The sequence below is a fragment of the Amphiprion ocellaris genome, chromosome 3, assembly GCF_022539595.1.
Source record: "Amphiprion ocellaris isolate individual 3 ecotype Okinawa chromosome 3, ASM2253959v1, whole genome shotgun sequence".
Lineage (NCBI taxonomy): Eukaryota > Metazoa > Chordata > Actinopteri > Pomacentridae > Amphiprion > Amphiprion ocellaris.
In genome coordinates this window covers 39,120,873-39,141,748 of record NC_072768.1, presented here as the reverse complement: position 1 = coordinate 39,141,748, position 20,876 = coordinate 39,120,873, and the positions used below count along the sequence as shown (strand labels likewise).

Sequence of the window (20,876 nt, the reverse complement as noted above, 5' to 3'; positions counted from 1 at the left end):
TCTAATATTTTACAATCCAAAGCCCAAAGTCAGTTTGATTTCTATCACATGAAAAACAAAGCTTCACCAATAAAGTTATTTTGTTCTGTGACATTTTGTAAAGACCCCGACCTCAAGAAAACGTCTTCACTTTGGGTTGAGAAACACAATTAATGCTTTAGACAATTACAAGAACCATAGTCTTTTCTTATTGCTTATTTGTGGAGTTTGTTTCGTTGCTCTGTGAGGTTTTTTTGGTTTGATTTTCACTGCATATTGTGTCAAATTTCTGGGGAAAAAAAAATCATCCACAGCAATGACAGCAGCAGAGCATTATTTTGTCTCTTTTGCACTTATTTTTTTCAAAGAAATGTCTGCTTGTTCACAATGTTTTGCTAAAAGATAGTTCATTAAATGTGAACATTTCAAGAACTGTACTTTTTCTGCAGTAAAACAGAAGAAAACATTTGGAGTTGTGGTTATTTATCGGTTATTATGCTCGGATTTCACTGAGAAAGAAGAAGAAGGTTGTGCATGTCATTGTTGTTTAGCTGTAGAGGTGGAGTTCCTTACTGTTTAATACTGGACAGACCAGAGGAGGCGTCATTCAGATTATAACAAGCAGAGAGAATTGTGGGAGTTTAGCTAGCAATGGGGCGCCATGACAAAGACTCTTGTGGTGGTTAATGACCTTAGAAAAGATCTCATGTGTTCAAGGGAAGCCAGAACTAGGACAGCGTTTGTACAATTGTGCAGATAATGTAACCAAACAATTAAATATCATGTGTTTGTGGGTAAAAACAGTCCATAGTTAATTTATTTTAATAATTAATGACATTTTACACAATTTTGTTGTAGTTTTCAGCAAAACAGTGACAATTAAAAAAATATCAACTGATAAGAAGAAGAAAGAAGAAGGCCATGCATGTCAGAAAATATATCGTAGACTAGCTGTAGAGGTTTAATATGTTATCAACCAGAGGAGGTGTCACTCAGATGGTAAAAAGCAGAGAGCATTGTGGGAGTTCAGCTAACAACAGGCACCATGACAAAGATTTTAGTGCTAGTTAATGACCTGACACTTACTTTACTTAAGAAATTTCAGTCTATTCTTTATGTTTTACAAAAGAATAGTGCATTAACCCTCCTGTTGTCCTCATTTATGGGCACCAAAAATATTGTTTCCTTGTCTGAAAAAAATCCCAAAATTCAGCAAAAAAATCCCCCAAATTTCAGAAAATTTGCAAAACCTTCAGGAAGAAAATTGCAATATTTCCTTAAAAATTTCCCTTAAAAGTTTTATTCTAAAAAATCCGCCAAATGTGGCAAGAAAATTCTTGTATTTTTTTAAAAATGAGTGAAAATCTTCCAAAAAATCCTAAAACTATCTAGTGATTACATATACATCAGTAAAACTTCTGTTTTCTTTAAGAACATCCACAAAAAATCAACCAAAATCCAGCGAATTTCACTGGATTTTGGTTGATTTTTTTGTGAATGTTCTTAAGACACATTTTTGACATTTCTTTTTTCCACCAAAAATGTTCAAAAATTTCCTAAAAATGTTGAAAATGTGGACATCAGAAGTTTCACTGTGAAAATATTTTTTTTCTCCACATTTTCAAACTTTAAAACAGGTTAATTTTGACCTGCAGGACGACACGAGGGTTAAATGTGATGATTTTCACTTTTTTTTTGCACTAAAACAAAGTGAAATATTTGTAGTTTGTTATTTCTAATTATATTTATCGGTTATTAGTTCTAATTTTACTGGTCATTTGAGATCAAATTGGGCTGAACTGTAACAAGTTTGTTCTGAAAGATAAATATCAACAAAAGGAGCTACGAAAGTGTCACTAATTGGTCTTCCAGGCTGCCGTAGGACGCTGAGAATGGAGCTAAATAATGGTCTCGGCTGTCACTTCGTCTCAGCCAATTAGAATCAGCCTCTGTCCGTCTGTCAGCCGCCAAAAGCTTCCAGAAGAAATCCCCCCGGACCGACTCTGGCAGCCGGTTGTCGTCGGCTGCTCCCTGACTTTAACTACCTCCTCGCTCGGAGACGGCCGCCACACAACGCTACTCCCACGTGGACACGAATCGCACCCAGCCAGACTCTCAGAAAAGCCTTCAGCGGGCTGAAGCCTCTCGTTTTCCGCCCACCTCTCGCTCTCGGAGACAAGCGAAGTCCAAATATAGTGCAGCTGACAGCTCGCTTCAAACTTGACCGGCTGTCAAATCAGCCCGAGAGGAGCGGCAGACTCCCAGATAAAAACCTGCAAATGATAGAAATAAACAAGCAAAGCAACAGTTTTCCTTTTCCCTCCTGCAGAGCTGCGGGATCGGGGTTGAAAGGCTAATGTATTCGCTTTACATCGGAGATGATGTGAATCTGATTAAGACGCCCGCAGGCGGAGGGGAGCGTGGAGCATCAGGTCGGTGTGAATTCATTAAGACGCCTCCGAACCGACGGATACCAAGACTCCAAGATGAATAACAATCACACGATGAAAATTTAATTATTCCCCGTGTTTCCACCCAGAAACGCTGTCGGTGTCGGAGCGTCGACGTTCCTGAAATTTGACAAGCTGCCGATCACTTCCACCCCGAGGGACGACGAGACGACGAGCGCTCGCATCCACATGCGAGTGATTTTCACGCTGAAGCTACAAATTACAACGTTTTTTACTGCAACATGACAGCTTCTGTTCCAGTAGAACACACTATAAACCTCTGCAAAAGAAAAAAAACGCACAATTATGAAACCAAGAGCCAACAAAATGAATCTCATCTCGTCTTTGTGATCCGATTCACCTGCTGGACTTGTTGCATTCACTGTTTAACCCTCGTGTCGTCCTGCGGGTCAAAACTGACCCGTTTTAAAGTTTGAAAATGTGGGAAAAAAATATTTTCACAGTGAAACTTCTGATGTCCACATTTTCAACATTTTTGAAAATTTATTGGTGGAAAAAAGAAATGTCAAAAATGTTTCTTAGGAACATTCATAAAAAATCAACCAAAATCCAGCGAATTTTGCTGGATTTTGGTTGATTTTTATGTGAATGTTCTTAAAGAAAATATTAGAAATTGTACTGATATATATGGAATCACTTTAGATATTTTTAGGATTTGTTTAGAAGATTTTTACTCATTTTTTGAAAATATTTACAAGAATTTTCTTGCCAAATTTGGGGGATTTTTAATTTTTTTTTAAATAAAATTTTTAAGGGAAACTTTTAAGGAATTTCTGGAATTTTCTTCCTGAAGGTTTTGCAAATTTTCAGAAATTTGTTGAACTTTTTTGCTGAATTTTTGAATTTTTTTTCAAACGAGGAAACAATATTTTTTGGTGCCCATTAATGAGGACAACAGGAGGGTTAAATACTGTGTTTGCGCTAAACTTTGGTTCACCAAAATCTTCCACATAAACACTCATTTTCCTCACTTATGAGAAGAAAAAAAGGTGAAAAAGAAACACCAGAAGTTCCTACGTCTAAAATGACATCCTAAAATCCCCAATAATCAAAATATTTTGCAGATAAAATGTATAAAAAGGCAGGTGATCTCCAGGAATTTCAGTAATATATGATAGATATGTTAGTGTTATGGTATTCACTCACCAACCACTTTATTAGGTACACACGTTCAGTTGCTTGTTAACACAAATAGCTAATCAGCCAATCACATGGCTGTAACTCAACTCATTTATTCTTGTAGACGTGATCAAAACAACAAAAAGAGATCCAAAATGACAATAAATGCAACAAAAAACTACAAAAAGACTGAAAATAACAAATAATTAGACAATAACATAACAAAAAGAGATTGACAATGACCAAAAATAGACAAAAAACTACAAAAAGAGATTGAAAATGACCAAACACATTAGACATAAACACCATAAAGCATGGACCCATCCTTCTTGTATCAACGGTTCAGCTTGCTGGTGGTGTAATGGAGTGGAGGATATCTTCTTAGTACCAACTTCTGATGGTTTAAACTCCACAGCCTGCCTGAGTGTTGCTGCTAACCATGTCCATCCCTCATGTTTTTTATGGTCATTTCATGTCTTTTTTGGCCAGTTTATGTCTTTTTGTGAACCTTTGTCTTATATTTTGTGTGCTTTCGTTGTCATTTTAGGTCTTTTGTGGTCAATTTGTGAATATTTATAGAAAGTTTTTGAACTTTTGTTGTTCATTTATGTCTTTTTGTTGTCATTTTATGCCCTTTGTGGTAAATTTTTTGTCCATTTCTAGACATTTTGTCTTTTGTGGTCACTTAGGTTCTTCTGTGGTCAATTTGTGACCTTTAATAGACATTCTATGTACTTATGTGATCATTTTCATTGTTTTTGTTGTTATTTCATGTTGTTTTGGTCAATTTAGGTCATTTTTTTAACCTTTGTTGACATTTTGTGTGCTTTTGTTGTCATTTTACGTCTTTTTATGTTCATTTTAATTCTTTTGTGGTCAATTTGTGATCATTTATAAAAGCTTGTTTACTTTTGTTGTCATTTCATGTCTTTTATGGTCATCTAATGTCATTTTCAGCCAGTTAATGTGTTTTTGTGAACCTTTGTTGACATTTGTTTTCATTTTATGCCTTTTATGGGACATTTTTGGTCAATTTAAAGACATTTTGTGTACTTTTTTTGGTGTTTCATGTCTTTTATGGCCATTTAATGCTGTTTTTGGTCATTTGATGTCTTTTTTTAACTTCTGTTAACATTTCGTGTGCTTTTGTTGTCATTTTATTTCTTTTCATGATCATTTTAGGTCTCTTGTGGTCAATTTGTAACCGTTTATGGACATTTTATGAACAGTTTAGGTCTTTTTTTTTACTTTTGTTGATAACAATAATACTAAAATGTCACAAACATAACCTGTACGAATGAAAATCAGTACCAAATCTAAAGGTGTGTGTCTAAGTATCCATAAAGACCCATGTATACTCGTGCCAGGTAAATAAAAATGCATGAGGTGTAGCTTTTCCTGAATGCAAATGTTTTGCACGGTAGAAAAAAGGTCACAGCAGCAGAAACCTCCAAAGACTCGTCCTGTGAGACGTCAGTGTTTCCAGTGTTTCCAGCTAACGATCGGCTTCTCCTTGCTGAGGCTTCCTGAGACACAAAGAGCGTCGGAGAAACGGCGTGACGGCTCAACAAAACATCTCGACGCTTTGCGAACACGGAGACGGAGAAAGAGGATCACTTAGCATCACTTCCCGACTCTTCAGCTGACAGGTGTCGGCCCTGGAGGAAGACTTTTCTACTCAGCAGCTTCTATAGGAGGAAACAAAGACGTCTGCTGTCCGACCGGCTGAAGGGTTTAGAGGAGGCAGATGAAACTGAAGGATGGTTCTCCTGGTCCTTTCAAACAGAGGGGGAGGCAATAAAAACACCATGAGGGCAAAGAGAGACGACAGCATCCATGGAGAAGGAAAACTGATTTGTTCATAAGAGCAGAGGGAAGAAGAAAAACATGTCGGGGTTTTATGAAGGGATGCCAGTCAGTCAGGCAGCGAGGTGTTTGGAAGAACAAACCACGGATGGAGGGAAATGATGGAGGAAGATAGCAACAGATGCAGGAGTAGAAACTAGAGATGATCAGGATTATTTTCCCCGATTCGATCGGGGGCAGTTAATTTTGATTATCTACTAATATAAAGCCCGAATCTGACACAATTTTCCTAGAAAATACACATTTCAAGTACGTTAGAGCAACTGGAATACAGTTGATCTACCTCTGCAATGTATAAAAACTAAAAGGATTAGAGGGTAAATGTAGCGTTAGAGGGTAAATGTAGTGTTAGAGGGTAAATGTAGTGTTGGAGGGTAAATGTAGTGTTGAAGGGTAAATGTAGTGTTAGAGGGTAAATGTAGCACTAGAGGGTAAATGTAGCATTAGACGGTAAATATAGTATTACAGGGTAAATGTAGTGTTAGAAGGTAAATGTAGTGTTAGAGGATAAATGTAGTGTTAGAGGATAAATGTAGTGTTAGAGGGTAAATGTTGTATTAGAGGATAAATGTAGTGTTAGAAGGTAAATGTAGCGTTAGAGGGTAAATGTAGCGTTAGAGGGTAAATGTAGCGTTAGAGGGTAAATGTAGTGTTAGAGGGTAAATGTAGTGTTGGAGGGTAAATGTAGTGTTGGAGGGTAAATGTAGTGTTAGAGGGTAAATGTAGTGTTAGAGGGTAAATGTAGTGTTAGAGGGTAAATGTAGTATTAGAGGGTAAATGTAGTGTTAGAGGGTAAATATAGTGTTAGAGGATAAATGTAGTGTTAGAAGGTAAATGTAGTGTTAGAGGGTAAATGTAGTGTTAGAGGGTAAATATAGTGTTAGAGGGTAAATGTTGTATTAGAGGACAAATGTAGTGTTAGAAGGTAAATGTAGTGTTAGAGGGTAAATGTAGTGTTAGAGGGTAAATATAGTATTAGAGGGTAAATGTAGTGTTAGAGGGTAAATGTAGTATTAGAGGGTAAATGTAGTGTTAGAGGGTAAATATAGTATTAGAGGATAAATGTAGTGTTAGAAGGTAAATGTAGTGTTAGAGGGTAAATGTAGTGTTAGAGGCTAAATGTAGTATTAGAGGGTAAATATAGTATTAGAGGGTAAATGTAGTGTTAGAGGGTAAATGTAGTATTAGAGGGTAAATGTAGTATTAGAGGGTAAATGTAGAGTTAGAAGGTAAATGTAGCACCTTTGTTGTCATTTTATGCCTTGTGGTGGTAATTTAATATCGTTTTTGCTCATTTTATATCTCTTTCTGGATCTTTGTTGTCATTTTATGTCTTTTTATGTTCATGTTATGTCTTTTTGTGGTCATTTAATGTCGTATTTGGTCAGTTTATGTCTTTCTGTGAACCTTTGTTGACATTTTATGGTCATTTTATGTCTTGTGGTTCATTTGTGACAATTTATGAACATTTTTGTCCTTTTGTGTTCATTTATGTCTTTTTGTTGTCATTTTATGCCTTTTTTGATGTTATTTGATGCCTTTTGTGGTTCATTTTTTGTCCATTTATTGACATTTTGTGTGCTTTTGTTGACATTTTCTGTCTTTTTGTGGTCATTTTAGGTCTATTTTCAGTCATTTTATGTATTTTTGTGGTTTAGTGTACATGACAGCTGTAATAATGCAGTAAAATGCTGGTGAGAGTCACTTCAATGTAATTTTTACAGTAAAACTCGTTGTGGTGTGCAGCAGCAGCAGCTAATGTCAGTCCTGCAGGAGCAGCTCCTGATGACCCAGAAGGTCGCCGCAACACAATTCACATTTCAGACGGTGTGAAGCTGCGACTTTGTTCTGGAAAGAAGACCAGCTTTGTAAAGGAAAAATAAAAACGCTGCTTCAGAAGGAAAAGGTGAAGTCCTGGCTGCTCCCCACGGTGCTAAAAGCAGAGCCGGTTTTTAAGCTTTGCCACAAAAGAATCACGCGTCACACGGCTTTTTTTTTTTTTTTTTTTTCACAACAGCTACAGCCACGAAGGAAGGAATGCTGCTGACAAATCAGAAAGTAGCAGCGACATTCAGGACGCAGAGATGGAATGAAGTTCATTAAAACATGACCGATTGGACCTGAGATCGAGATTCTGTTCTCTAAAGATGATATCTGTCGGCAGCATCCTGACATTCAGGGAATCACATAGATTCGGTCCCATAACACTAAATATCCCTCAAATGTCCTGTTTTGTCCAAATATATTCAGTTTAGTGTCACAGAGGAGGAAAGAAACCAGAAAATATTCACATTTAAGAAGTTGGAATCACAGAATTTAGTCTTTTCTTCTTCAAAAATTGCTCAAATTATCGAAATATCTGCTGTTTCATTTAAGACTTTACAACGAACAGATGCGTTTTTTTGCAGCTCTAGTGCAGATTTAGATGCTGGAAAAGTCTAAAGGAGGAAAAAACTGAAAAATTCACATTTCCAGATGCTGCAATCACAGAACTTAGACTGTTTTTGTTATTATTTATTATTCAGTTAATCGCTGCAGCTCTATTTCACAGTCATTTTGCTTCTATTTTGGTATATTTTGTGACTTTTTGCAGTAATTTTGTCAATTTTACGCCTCTTTTACGGTTGTTTTGCAGCAATTTGTGTTGTGTGTGTCTTTTCAAGCATTTCTCTTGCTTTTTCGTCCTTTTGCTTATATTTTGTGCCTTTTTTAAAGTCATTTTGCATAATTTGGGCCCTTTTTGCAGTTACTATTATCTGTTTCTTGTCACTTTATGAATCTTTTACAGATGTTTTGCAGCAATTTGTGTCCATTGTGTCTCTTTTTAATCATCTTGCATCATTTTGTGCCTTTTTGCAGTTATTCTGAGTCGAATTATCATTTCATGCCTCTTTTACAATTGTTTATCAGCCATTTGTGTTCATTTTGTGCATCTTTTCAATCAGTTATCTTGCTTTTTGGCAATTTTGCATCTATTTTGATGCATTTTGTGACTATTTTTAGTCGTCGTATAATTTTCTACATTTTTGCAGTTATTCTGAGTCTATTTGTTGTCATTTTACTTCTCTTTCACAGTTGTTTTGCAGCAGTTTTTCTCAATTTTGAGTGTCTTTTGTTAATTTTGTATCCTTCTGTGGTTGTTGTGTATTTGCAGTAATGCAACAGCAGTTTGTGTGAATTTTCTCTCTTTTTATTCATCTTGCACATTATTTTTTGTCTTTTTGCAGTAATTTTGTCAATTTGTTGTAATTTTAAGCCTCTTTTAAAGCAGTTTTTCTTCTATTTTTGTTCATTTTGTGTGCCTGTTCAGTAATTTTGCAGCTTTTTGTGGTTGTTTTGTGTGTATTTGCAGTAATGCAGCGTTTCCCAAAAAGCCCAAGATGTCAAATTGTCCAATAATATTCAGTTTACTGTCACAGAGGAGGAAAGAAACCAGAAAATATCCTGATTTAAGAAGCTGGAATCACAGAATTTAGACTTTTCTTCTTAAATCAAGGCTCAGACTGAATAATTACTTATAAAAATGGATGTTTTCGTTCAGCTTTTGAAGCTGGGAAACTGAGTGGAGGCTGAGGAGTGAATTAGCTTCATTAAACTGTAACGGACTGGAGCTGCTTCTCCTCTGTAAAGTTGATTCTTGTTGGCCGGCAGCTTCTTGACATTTCGCCGTCCGGTCACACCTGGCTGAGATCAACGCTGCAGCAGTAATTAGGAGGCTACAGATTCTTCTCTCCTTCCATTCTGCTGCTCGGTGGCATTAAAAAGGTGAGGATTTACTCCACACTTCACATTTTACACCGAGGGCTCGTGCGATCGCCGTGACATTTGCTGGCGATCAATAATTAGATGTGCCGTGTAATTTTGTTTCTGGAGTGGCGGAGCGCTGACATTATAAAGGTAGTTTTAGCTCCAATCCGTCTTATCCGTCTCGTCTTAACCTCCCGACTCTCACAGCCTGGGATTAAAAATAGCTGAGGCTCCATTCAAAGGCTTAAAAACGCCCAAAGACAGAGAGAGAGATAGCGATTTTAGTAAATGTTCTAAAGTGAGAAGAAGTTTTATGAAAGAAGCTCTGTTCCTGTGATCCTAAAAGACTTCAAAATATTAAAATTAGCCCCTAAATGACACAAAGAAGTGGTCATTTTCCTGCATTTTAATTTCTTGTATTTAGAATTTCACGCCTGTCTTTCTCAACAAGCTAAACTGTAAAAATTAGATTTTTTAACTTATTTTATTTAACAGTTTGCTGTAATTTTAAAGAACAACTGTTATTTATCCTGTTTTGTTAAATTATTGATATCAAAAATAATAATTTTTAAAAAATCTTAATTTGCTTGTTAACCGTGAAAAAAACAGACAAAATTCTGTCTTTTGATAACATTTAACATGAAAAAATATACTTTTTTAAAAACTGTATTTAAATAAGCAAGGCATATTTACAGATATTTGCAGTTATTTGAAAGAAAAACTTTTTATTTTTACAGATTTTTCCTGTTTTGTGAAATTACAAATAATAAAAAACAGTGAAGAATGTCCACATCAAATATCTGTATTTTAATAAATAGTTGTTTGTTTCTTAACAACTATTTATAACTTTTTACATGTGTAAAATTTAGTTATTTCTACAGATATAAAAGAGAAATTATGTGAATTAAAGAGTGAAAAAAGGTAATTTTTTTAAGGGGGAGCAGGTATTTTTCAGGTTATTCCTGTTTTGCTAAATTACTGATATAATATCAAGAAAAACTGCATAAAAATAAATCTTAATTTGCTTGTTAAACAAACCAAAATTCTATATTTGTGCAACATTTTACGTGAAAAAACACTATCTTTTTACTGTATTTAAAGAGAAATAGCAAAGTTATATTTACAGATATTGTCAGTTATTTGAAAGAAAAACTATTTCACAGAGGTTCCCTGCTTTGTTAAATTACAGATTATATCTAAAAAAACACAGAAAAAAGTATTATGTTATATATATTTTATGAAAACAAAGTCTACTTTGACCTTTTACAATGTTTGACCACAAACCTAAACAGTTTTACTGTATTTAAATCAGCTAAAATGTCTTCATTTTTCAGGGCCACCGTGACAAAGACTTCTGTGGTGATTAATGGTTTTTAAAAGACAGCATTTCTAGAGCCGAGTGGCTGAAAAAGCTGCTAATACGATAAGTGTCGCCTGTCGGTTGTTGAATATTTCAGCTATGGAGGGCATTAACCACCACATGAGTCTTCGTCATAGTGGCCCCTAAACAGATATGAGCTGATGAACCAAATGAGTGAAGCTTGAGTTGAAATATGTTACAGTTAATTCCGCTTTTTTACCTTCTTTTTGAGCCAGATTATAAGATTGACACCATTTTTATTCATATAAAAACTAACAGCGGGGGAAGCAGCCAGTCAGTCTCAGGCTTTCTGTTAACATCCACCATTAGCAGCTCTGTGACTCATTTTCTGCAGTGATGTGTAAATAAAAGAAGTAAAACTGACAGCACAGACGTCTTAACCTGTTTTAAAAACCAAACTTGGATGGTTCGGCTTCGGTGTTTGCATCAAATGTTTCCCAATAACACTGCCAGGACTTTTCACCTTTTTAACTCCACTGAAACAGCAGGGTTTTTTTTCTGCACGTTTCGACCTGTTGCTTGTCTTTACATCCACCTCCAGCCTGCAGCTCTTTAAAAATCAGCCTCATCACACATATTTCATGCAGGTTCATGCACGTCCGGCGTGTTTAGCGGGGCGTGTTTGACGGACTCCAACGAGCTGCAGGATTTAGGTCACGACTTTGCAAAAAAACACTTTTTGGTTTGCATGAGTAGGACGGGTGTCGACATCCGTTCAGTGGTTAAATGGGTCATTCCAGAATTGGAGGACATTTTACGTCCCACCCATCAAACTTCAAATAATCCACGTACAAAACACTGAAACATGCAGGTGTTGAGTAAATGTACTTGTCTTGAGACCAAATCTAAGAAACATAGGAAAGAATGTTTGAATATATTTTTGAAAATATCAAATAAGTCTGGACTTACCCCTAAAATGACATTTTTAGACCAAATTGAATCTAAAAAAAAAAAAAATTCCAATTCACTCTCCTGTTATGTTGTGAGTCAAATTGACCCATTTTAAGTAAAACAAAATGTAATAAAATACAAATAAAAAATATTTAAAGTATTGTTTTCATATGAAACATCTGCTCGGCTTAACAAGTGTAAAGAATATATAAAATGAAAATGGTCTTTTGTGATCATTTAGATGGTCTAAAAAACGATATAGAAAGATTCAAAATGGTCTAAAATGACTGTAAAATGATCTAAAATGATTCAAAACAGTTCAAAAATGGTCTAAAAATGACTTTAAAATGATCTAAAATGATTCAAAACAGTTCAAAAATGGTCTAAAATGACTCAAAATGATCTAAAAACATTCAAAACTGTCCAAAAATGGTCCAAAAATAAATCTAAAATGACTCAAAATGGTCTAAAAATGGTCTAAAATGGCACAAAAATGATTTTAAAAAGATCCAAAACTGTCCAAAAATGGTCTAAAATAATCCTAAAATGACTCAAAACAGTCTAAAAATGGTCTGAAATGACTCAGAACAGTCCAAAAACAGTCTAAAATGACTCAAAATGATCTAAAAACATTCAAAACTGTCCAAAAATGGTCCAAAAATAAATCTAAAATGACTCAAAATGGTCTAAAAATGGTCTAAAATGGCACAAAAATGATTTTAAAAAGATCCAAAACTGTCCAAAAATGGTCTAAAATAATCCTAAAATGACTCAAAACAGTCTAAAAATGGTCTGAAATGACTCAGAACAGTCCAAAAGCAGTCTAAAATGACTAAAATGATCTAAAAACCTTCAAAACTGTCTATCTAAAATGACTCAAAATGGTCCAGGTCCTGGACCAATGGTCCTACAGGCTACAGGCTGCAGGCTATGGGCTACGGGCTACAGGCAGCAGGCTGCAGGCTAGGGGCTACAAGCAGCAGGCTACAGGCTGCAGGCTACGGGCTACAGGCAGCAGGCTGCAGGCTGCAGGCTATGGGCTAGGGGCTACAAGCAGCAGGCTACAGGCTGCAGGCTACGGGCTGTGGGCTACGGGCTACAGGCAGCAGGCTACAGGCTGCGGGCTACGGGCTAAGGGCTACAGGCTGCAGGTTACAGGCTACGGGCCGCAGGCTGCGGGCCACGGGCCGCGGGCCACGGGCTACAGGCTACGGGCTACAGGCTACGGGCTACAGGCTGCGGGCTACGGGCAGCGGGCTGCGGGCTACAGGCTACAGGCTACAGGCTGCAGGCTACAGGCTACGGGCTACGGGCTACGGGCTACAGGCTGCGGGCTACGGGCAGCGGGCTGCGGGCTACAGGCTACAGGCTACAGGCTGCAGGCTACAGGCTGCGGGCTACAGACTTTGTCAACACATCACCACCTCCAGCTGCTCCCGCGGATGGTTGGGATTCTCGGCTAAGACAGGGATTACTGACCCATGGCGGCTTCCCACCTTTACAGCAGCCACTTGGACGTTCACCCAGTCTGAACTTTAACGCCCCAGAGGATCGGAGAGAGAAATGTGTGCTGAACGCTGCTGCTGCCTGAAACCCTGCAGGGATCATACAGGTTTTATTCTACCGCTGCAGAAACTCCAATCTAAAGGAGAAACTGGCTACATGGCCAACAAATACAGCAGTTTATGCAGTTATAGTGGGAATTTACTTGATGTTCAGGATTAAAGCCAAACAAAAATGATATTAAATTCAACTTTACTGGACTACAACAAATAATAAGGGTAGCAACCTAAAGTATAAGTGAAAATAGAGAATAAAATGGCTATTCTTTTTGTTTTCATTGCATATGTACTCACTGTATTTGGTTGTTTTTGCTTTTGATTATATTAAAAGACCATATTATGCATTTTTCAGTGTGTTCTATTGCTCCTAGACAGTGTGTGTGCAATAAATTTGAAGATAAATACAGTAATTTCATCAATTATAGCGTGAATTTACTTGAGGAATTTAGATGTTAAAGTTTAAAACCAAACAAAAATGATCCAAAATTCACCTTTACTGGACTATAAAAAATACTATGGATAAGAATCGACAGAAGTATTAAAAATGGAGATTAAATGGACAAATTTTGAGCTAAAATAAAGATGAAAAGCTGACAAATCCAAAGATTCTTGATAGTCTAATTTTAAAAATTGTTAATTTTTGTCATTTGTCCATGTTTTTGTCACTTTGGAACTTTTTTGTCCAATTTTTTGTCTCTTGTTTTGTTTTGTGTCGTTTGTCATTTTGATTCTCGCTTGTCGTTTTGTGTCTCATTTTGGAATATTTTGTCTTGTTTTTGTTTTTCGTTTTGATCATAAAGTAAAATACTCTACCATTCAGTTCCAGATGTCTACCATAATGTTCGGACTATTGAGCGCACCTGAATATAAGCCGCAGGTGTCCATGCTATAACATAAGATATTTACACATAAAGATGTTTTTAACTTATAATTAACCCTCCTGTTGTCCTCATTTATGGGCACCAAAAATATTGTTTCCTTGTCTGAAAAAAATCCCAAAATTCAGCAAAAAAATTCCCCAAATTTCTGAAAATTTGCAAAACCTTCAGGAAGAAAATTCCAGTAATTCCTTAAAAGTTTCCCTTAAAAATTTTATTTTAAAAAATCTCCCAAATTTGGCAAGAAAATTCTTGTAAAAAGTAAAAATCTTCAAAAAAAAATGCTAAAAATATCTAATTCTTTTTTTCCACCAAAAAATTTTCAAAGATTTCCCAAAAATGTTGAAAATGTGGACATCAGAAGTTTCACTGTGAAAATATATTTTTTTTTCCACATTTTCAAACTTTAAAACAGGTCAGCTTTGACTCGCAGGACGACATGAGGATTAAATAAATGTTTTTTTCCAAACAGTGCCTGGAACATGGCAGTGAAACACATTCAGTCAGTTCTTCACGCTGTCGTCTCACCATGGATTCACTGATGCCAAGCTGACATCCAGCAGCTCTCCTTCCTTCTCTGACAGGCAGATCGCTTGCCTTTAAATTAAAAGCTGCATCACATGCATTTCTTTGTGTGTTTTCCATGATGACGGTGTGTGCATGAAGCGCAAAATGACCGATATGGAGAATTTAGCGTGAGTGTGTTTGATTTAATTCCAACAGTTTCATTGGTCCACTGTGACCTGTTCGGTAATTTTATTGGTCTGATGTGACGAGGCATCTTTGTTTAAGCCGCAGGGTTCAAAGCGTGAGAAATAATAATAAATAATAATAAATTTTATTTATAATGCACTTTTCATGTAGGCAAAATCTCAAAGCGTTACATTTAAGATATAAAACGGACAAAAACAAAACAATCATGTAATAAAAACACAGCAATCAGATAAAATAACAATAAAAAATAGAAACATTCACGTTTAATTAAAAGCTTTGTTAAAAAGAAAGGTCTTTAGGCCACTGTCTGTGGAGCTCTGAGGTGCTCAGAAGGGAGTTCCAGATGTGAAGGGTGGCTTGTAGTCCAGAAAGTACGGTAAACGTTGTGTTCCTTTGCAGACACTGTGATCTGTAGATTGTAATGTGTAAATGATAAAGTGAAGAATAATGTTGTTGAAATTGAGTTCATTTTACTGGTTCGGTCCACTGGAGATTAAATTGGGCTGAATGTGGAACCTGAACTAAAATGAGTTTGACACTTCTGGTTTAAATGGAAGTTCCAACGCTGACGCTGCTGTAGGTAAAGAAATGACCTCCTTGGTGGTTCCAGCATTAATCGTCCTCCTAGATCTATACTCTGTCACCTGTACGGGACCTTTCTGAATCCTGGATATACAACAAAAAAGGTTTTAAGACCTCCCTGTCGCCGAGTCCAACGACTCAATAGCTGACATTCCAGCGTACAATCGAGCCGCTTCATCCCGCCGCTCAGCAGCCCACATTCCTCCCTACAGTACACAATCAAGCCGTCTGGTTGTGCTGAAGTTTCCATTGTGTGGGGCGGTTATGAGCCTCGGAGACAGACACAGGCAGCCAGCAGAGGAGTTAGGGCTGTCCGTCAGCCCATAATGTCTCCACACAGCAGCCCAAACCCGACCTGACAGCATCACACCGCCCTGACAGCACACTAACAACACGCCATTGTTCCCCGCAAACAGCCACAACTCACCTTTCAGAGCCGCAGAGGTCTGCAGAAACTCAGAAACCCGGCAAGATCCAATCCGACCAACCGGCAACAAGCTGGGGACGTCTTAATTAGGGCTGAGAATCCATCACTGTACATATACTCTCACAAAGACTGTATCCAAAACACAGGATGGAAAGTTTTTATACAAGAGGAGCCATACGAGTGTACAGTAGGAGTAAATTAACGGATGTTTTTTAAATTTAAGGCCCAAAAATACCATTGATAAGCCTGTAAATGTGCAGAATCTGGGATTTTTAATGTAAGAAGCAGCCTTTCAGTGTTGCAGAGAAACAAAAAAACGATTATGATTGAATCGTATCAACAAAACTAAACTCCAGGATCCATAAAGTCCATAAAAACAGCCGTGAGTGACTGAAACGGATCAGAAACCGGAATCGTTCAACTCAAACCCAACCATCCTGCAGACTTTGCTTCTGATTTCCGTCCTACCTTCTGTCGGATCTCCTCCTCCATCTTGATCGGAGAACCGAACTCTGCGACCTGCCGGACTCCCTCGCTGGCGTAGCCGCCATATTCCCACAGAACGTATCCTCTGGAGTGAGACGCTCCGATCAGAGCCGACCAGTGGTTCGCTCGTCCTGCAAGACCAGGAAATGAAGAAATCTGGTGTAAATGGAAACCAAAGTGGCTCAGATTGATCCATTTAACACTATCCAGGGTGTTCTGTGCACATTTGTGGTAGAGTTTAGGGGTTTTTTGATATATTTAACTATCTAAATATGCTATCTAACCAAATATCTACAATCTTTCTTCAGAATTGCAATAAGAATCCACGCTTCAACGCTCTCATCTCAAAGCTATTTCTGCTCCAGTCACGCCTATCCTCCTTCATTTTTCACTACACAGAATTATTTTTCTACTTATAGAATAACCAGGTGTCGTATTGCTGCTATTTAAACTCTGAGGAAGTTGTGCAACATTGAGACTTTCAATATGTAGAAGAATCTGCAACATCAACAGAACTTTTGCATGTTGTTTCTATTGTTTTTACTCGTGTCCACTGTTTTGACAAGACACAAAACAACTTAAATTAGACACAAAACAAGACTCAAAACAACTTAAATTAGACACAAAACCACTTCAATTAGTCACAGGAAATCAGCACGTTCAACATTTTCCCAAGTGTCACCAATACTGCAAATACAAATGGTGACTGTACATTTTTATTATATATTTTTAAAATGAGAATAAAGAAATTTTGATTCATTATCACAATTTCAAGATCAGATCTGGTAAAATTTCCAAACTGAACTACGCATCTCAGATGAGTAGTTCAAGGACTGTTTGGTCAGGAAGTTGAAAAACCAACAGTTCCTTTTGATTTACAGGCTACTGGCTGATGAATAGTTTAATGCTACTCACTTTTTAAAGACAGCATGCCGTTTAAAATCTGCCAGTGGGATCAAATCCAGCCCTAATAACTCATCTCTGTCTACTATAGTAATGTACTGGGAAGTTTTTTTCCAATGAAAATAATCCACTGCTACACTAAAGTAGATTCAACGTGAATGTACACCAAAGCTCGTCCAAAACTCTGCTCAAACACTATAAAACTACTCTACGCTATACAATGGCAAGTTGTAATACTGGAGATAAACATGTTGGAACCAGAAACTGATTCTGAAGAAGAAGAAGAACGCAGAAAGCTCCACTCTAGAAGTTATCAGGATTGTTTCTTCAGGTTTGTTACAAATGTTCACTGATCATTAAACTCCTAATGAGTCTTCTAGCACATAAAACACCATATGAACATGTTAGCCAGATAAATGATTTCATTATCCCAAGAGATGTCTTTAAGGTCTAGTCTCTACAATAAAAAATCATCTGACTAGCCTCAATAATAAATCTAAGAACCTGTAAGTATATATATGGATGGATCCATATTTCTACTAAAATACACACTTTGGTCGACATTTCACCAATTTTTGAGGCTCTAACATCAGTAGAATCTGATGTTTGACAAGTCTGCAAGACAAGGTTCCAGTTTATTATGACTTGAAACCAGTTCAAAATTACTTAAAAATCTTCCAACATTATTCAAAAATTTGATAAAATTACTCAAAAATTGGTCCAAAATGATTGCAAATTGTCCAAATTAACAATAATTAAGAATTATTAGGCCTAAATAATAGAGTTATGAACCTACAATATTTAAATGCTCAACCAAAATGCCTCACAATGTTAATAAAAAAACAAGGTTGAGACCCTAAAACAGTCGTCGATCCCGACACTTCCTGTGCATATTCTAGTCTATTTATTGCTGCAGTCAGTCGGTGGTAAATGATGAATCCATCCCACTGGGGTCAGATTCTGTTGGCTCAGAACCAACAGCCCGGGGCAGTTTGGTTTGGTTTTACTGGAGCAGGACTTTACTGGACACAAGAACTTTACTGGGATGTTGCCAAGCAACCAGTGGGGGCCAGCAACAGTGCAAAGAGCAGAAAACCCCTGAAACTTGTTTTGTTACGTGTTGGCTGTCGTGCAGTTTAAAGAAAAGAGATGAAACTTGTTAATCAGGTTGGATGTTTCTTCCACTTTTCATGTTTTATGCTAAGCTAAGCCAGATATCGATTCCTACTCATGTATTCAGGGGGTTGTTGACCTTAACTCTCAAGAAAAAAGTAGTAAATAAGCACATGTACCAAACTGTTGGACAGTTTTTTTGAAGAGTTGTCTTGTTGAGAAAGATGCTGCATTGATCTTTTTACAGTTTTCATCACAGACTGTAGATGAAGCTACCAAGTTTTCACCCACTGGTCTGTGGACTCACCATCTTAGACTTTTAAAACCAGACATCATTAGCAAAAAACGGATCTATCAGAGAAGTGAGAAACCTACGCATCACTATACAGTCGCAACTAGTCAATCACAAGCTACACCCTAAAACATACCCTGTGGTATCGTCCATAGGGGTCTTTCCACTGCAGGAACTTTGGGCAAGCTGACGCTAACGCTTAGCATAGAATCCAACAACTTTAACTGCGATGTTCACTTGATGTCCTCGTCGAGTAGCAGTTTTCATCACTGTCAGCGATGTGAAGTTCACCATTAAGGCAAACATAACAAACCTCCAGTGTTGTATTTCCTGCATAGAAAAGAATTTACGTCCACGGTTTGTTTTGGTGCACTTAAATTAGACGCAAAACCACCAGAGCAAGACACAAAACAACTTAAATTAGACACAAAACAACTTAAATTAGGCACAAAACGACTTAAATTAGACACAAATCAATTTAAATTAGGGACAAAACAATTTAAATTAGACCCAAAGCCACCATTTTAAACATTCATAGTTCATGACAGGAAAGTTCACAGCGAATCAGGGCTGTCAGAGCACAAGGCCGTTGGTGGTTTGAGATGGAATAAGTCTGCTGTAACTCAGTTTTTCTGTCTCAGCTTCACCCCTTAGTCCCATGTTTTATATTCAGTTTATGATTTTCATGCTGATCTACGGAGCTTCTTCTTACAGGACTGTGCAGAGTGTACGTTTAAACTCACTGGGATAGTCTTTGGGATGAACCTTCTCTGACCAGTTTCCGTAGAAAGTCAGCCGGTACTTGGCGGTTCCGCAGGCGCAGCACTCGATGGCCGGAGCTTCTGTAGCTTCACCCAACAGATTCTCTGCAGACAAACAGACAGCGGCATGTCAAAATGTGAGAGTAAACAGAGTGACTGACAAGAGAAAACACTCTTGTGGAGTTAACAAACAGACATGGCGACGTGCAAAGGTTCGCCATAGATGAACACCTGCATAAATTACCAGATGATTGACGACAGTTTGGAAGCAGCGAGAATGTCACAAAATTACATCCCTGGAATAAACTGGTATTTAAATGACACATTAGCCTTAACGCACACTCATAAATATTCACACTTCTGCCCTGGACCAATGTTTTGCAAAGATAGGTCAAGGGGATTGCTTGAATATTTATGAAGCCCCAAATTATTCGCAAGAAATCCTCGCTTGACATCTAAGTTATAGCAGGATGAGTCAAACGCTGAAGCCTCCAAACTTCTGCTGGAGCAGCTTGATTGGCTCCATAATAGGCTGGAAAATGAGCTTTCTGTCTGCAGTGGTGGGTTTTAGGAAAGTCTCCAGAGATGAAGCTTGATTTGTCCAGGCTCTGTTGTAAGACTAAGAGTTATTGTGTTTATTTTGAGGAGCTGAGTGCATTTTTTTTAACATAAAAGCTAAAAGGAAGATTTAAATCCCACTTTCGGCGCTGCTTCCTACATAAAATACACTCTTTGATGAACATTTCACCAACTTTAAAGGCCTCTAACCGGTAGAATCTGATGGGTGGATTGAAACTTGTCTAAAATGACTCCAATTTTTTTTTTTTAATATGACAAAAATTGTCCAGACTGACTCAGAGTTGTCCAAAATGCCAGTAATGACTAAACATTGGCTGATGAAAACAGAAAAAATGATGTACTTTCAATTGAGGATGGTACTGTGTCCCAAGAAATTTGATATTTGATAAATATCACAATACCAGGCTCCAGTTTCTTGCTGTTTTTGCTGTTGCTTAAAATGTGTCAAAATGACTCATAATTTGTCCAAACCTGCACACAATGGCTCAACATGTATTTAAAATTATAAAAAAACTTGACCAGAATGACAATAACAAATGGATATTGTTAGAAAAAAGGTTAAAAAGTGCAAAATTTCCAATCCAGATTGGTATAGTGTCTCCATAAAGTTCCTGTAAGTGTATATATAGATTGGGATGGATCCATATTTCGACTAACATGCAGTCTTTGGTTGGCATTTCACCAACTTTTCCAGTTCCAAGTCCCAAAAGTCTTATAGCTACCCTAGTCATGTCCGAAATGACTCAGTCTCAAAAAGTGACTCAAAAGCATCCAAAAATGTTCAAAAAAAGTCATACATTTTTACAAAAAAATGCTAAAAATTGTTGAAATTTGATGTAGAATTCCCTAAAATTATTCAAAATTGTTCAAAATTTGGTTATAAAATGTCTAGTAATCTAGCCCAAAATGACTCAGAGCTCTCTAAAATGACTCAACATTTTCCAAAGTTGACTCAAAATGATCCAAAAATGACTAAAATTCTCCTAAATTAGTTTTAAAAGACAACAAAAATATGTCTAAAATTGTTCAAAATTACTCACTGAGTGCAAATGACTCAAAACTAATCTAAAATAAATGAAAATTGTTCAAATTAACAATAATTAATGGTCCTTGAAAATGAGAAAA

The 20,876-nt window shown here is 37.0% G+C and overlaps 1 protein-coding gene across 1 annotated transcript in view; it reads right to left on the bottom strand.

Annotated features, from left to right (window-relative positions):
- The window catches only part of LOC111569225 (spondin-1-like), a 159,412-nt gene that overhangs the window by 82,638 nt on the left and 55,898 nt on the right, over positions 1-20,876 (bottom strand). Inside the window, exons 5-6 of the mRNA XM_055009128.1 lie at positions 19,155-19,277; positions 16,086-16,234 (exon numbers count right to left, since the gene is read on the bottom strand). Of these exons, the coding sequence (XP_054865103.1) occupies positions 16,086-16,234; positions 19,155-19,277 (272 nt within the window). The remainder of the gene's footprint in view (positions 1-16,085; positions 16,235-19,154; positions 19,278-20,876) is intronic.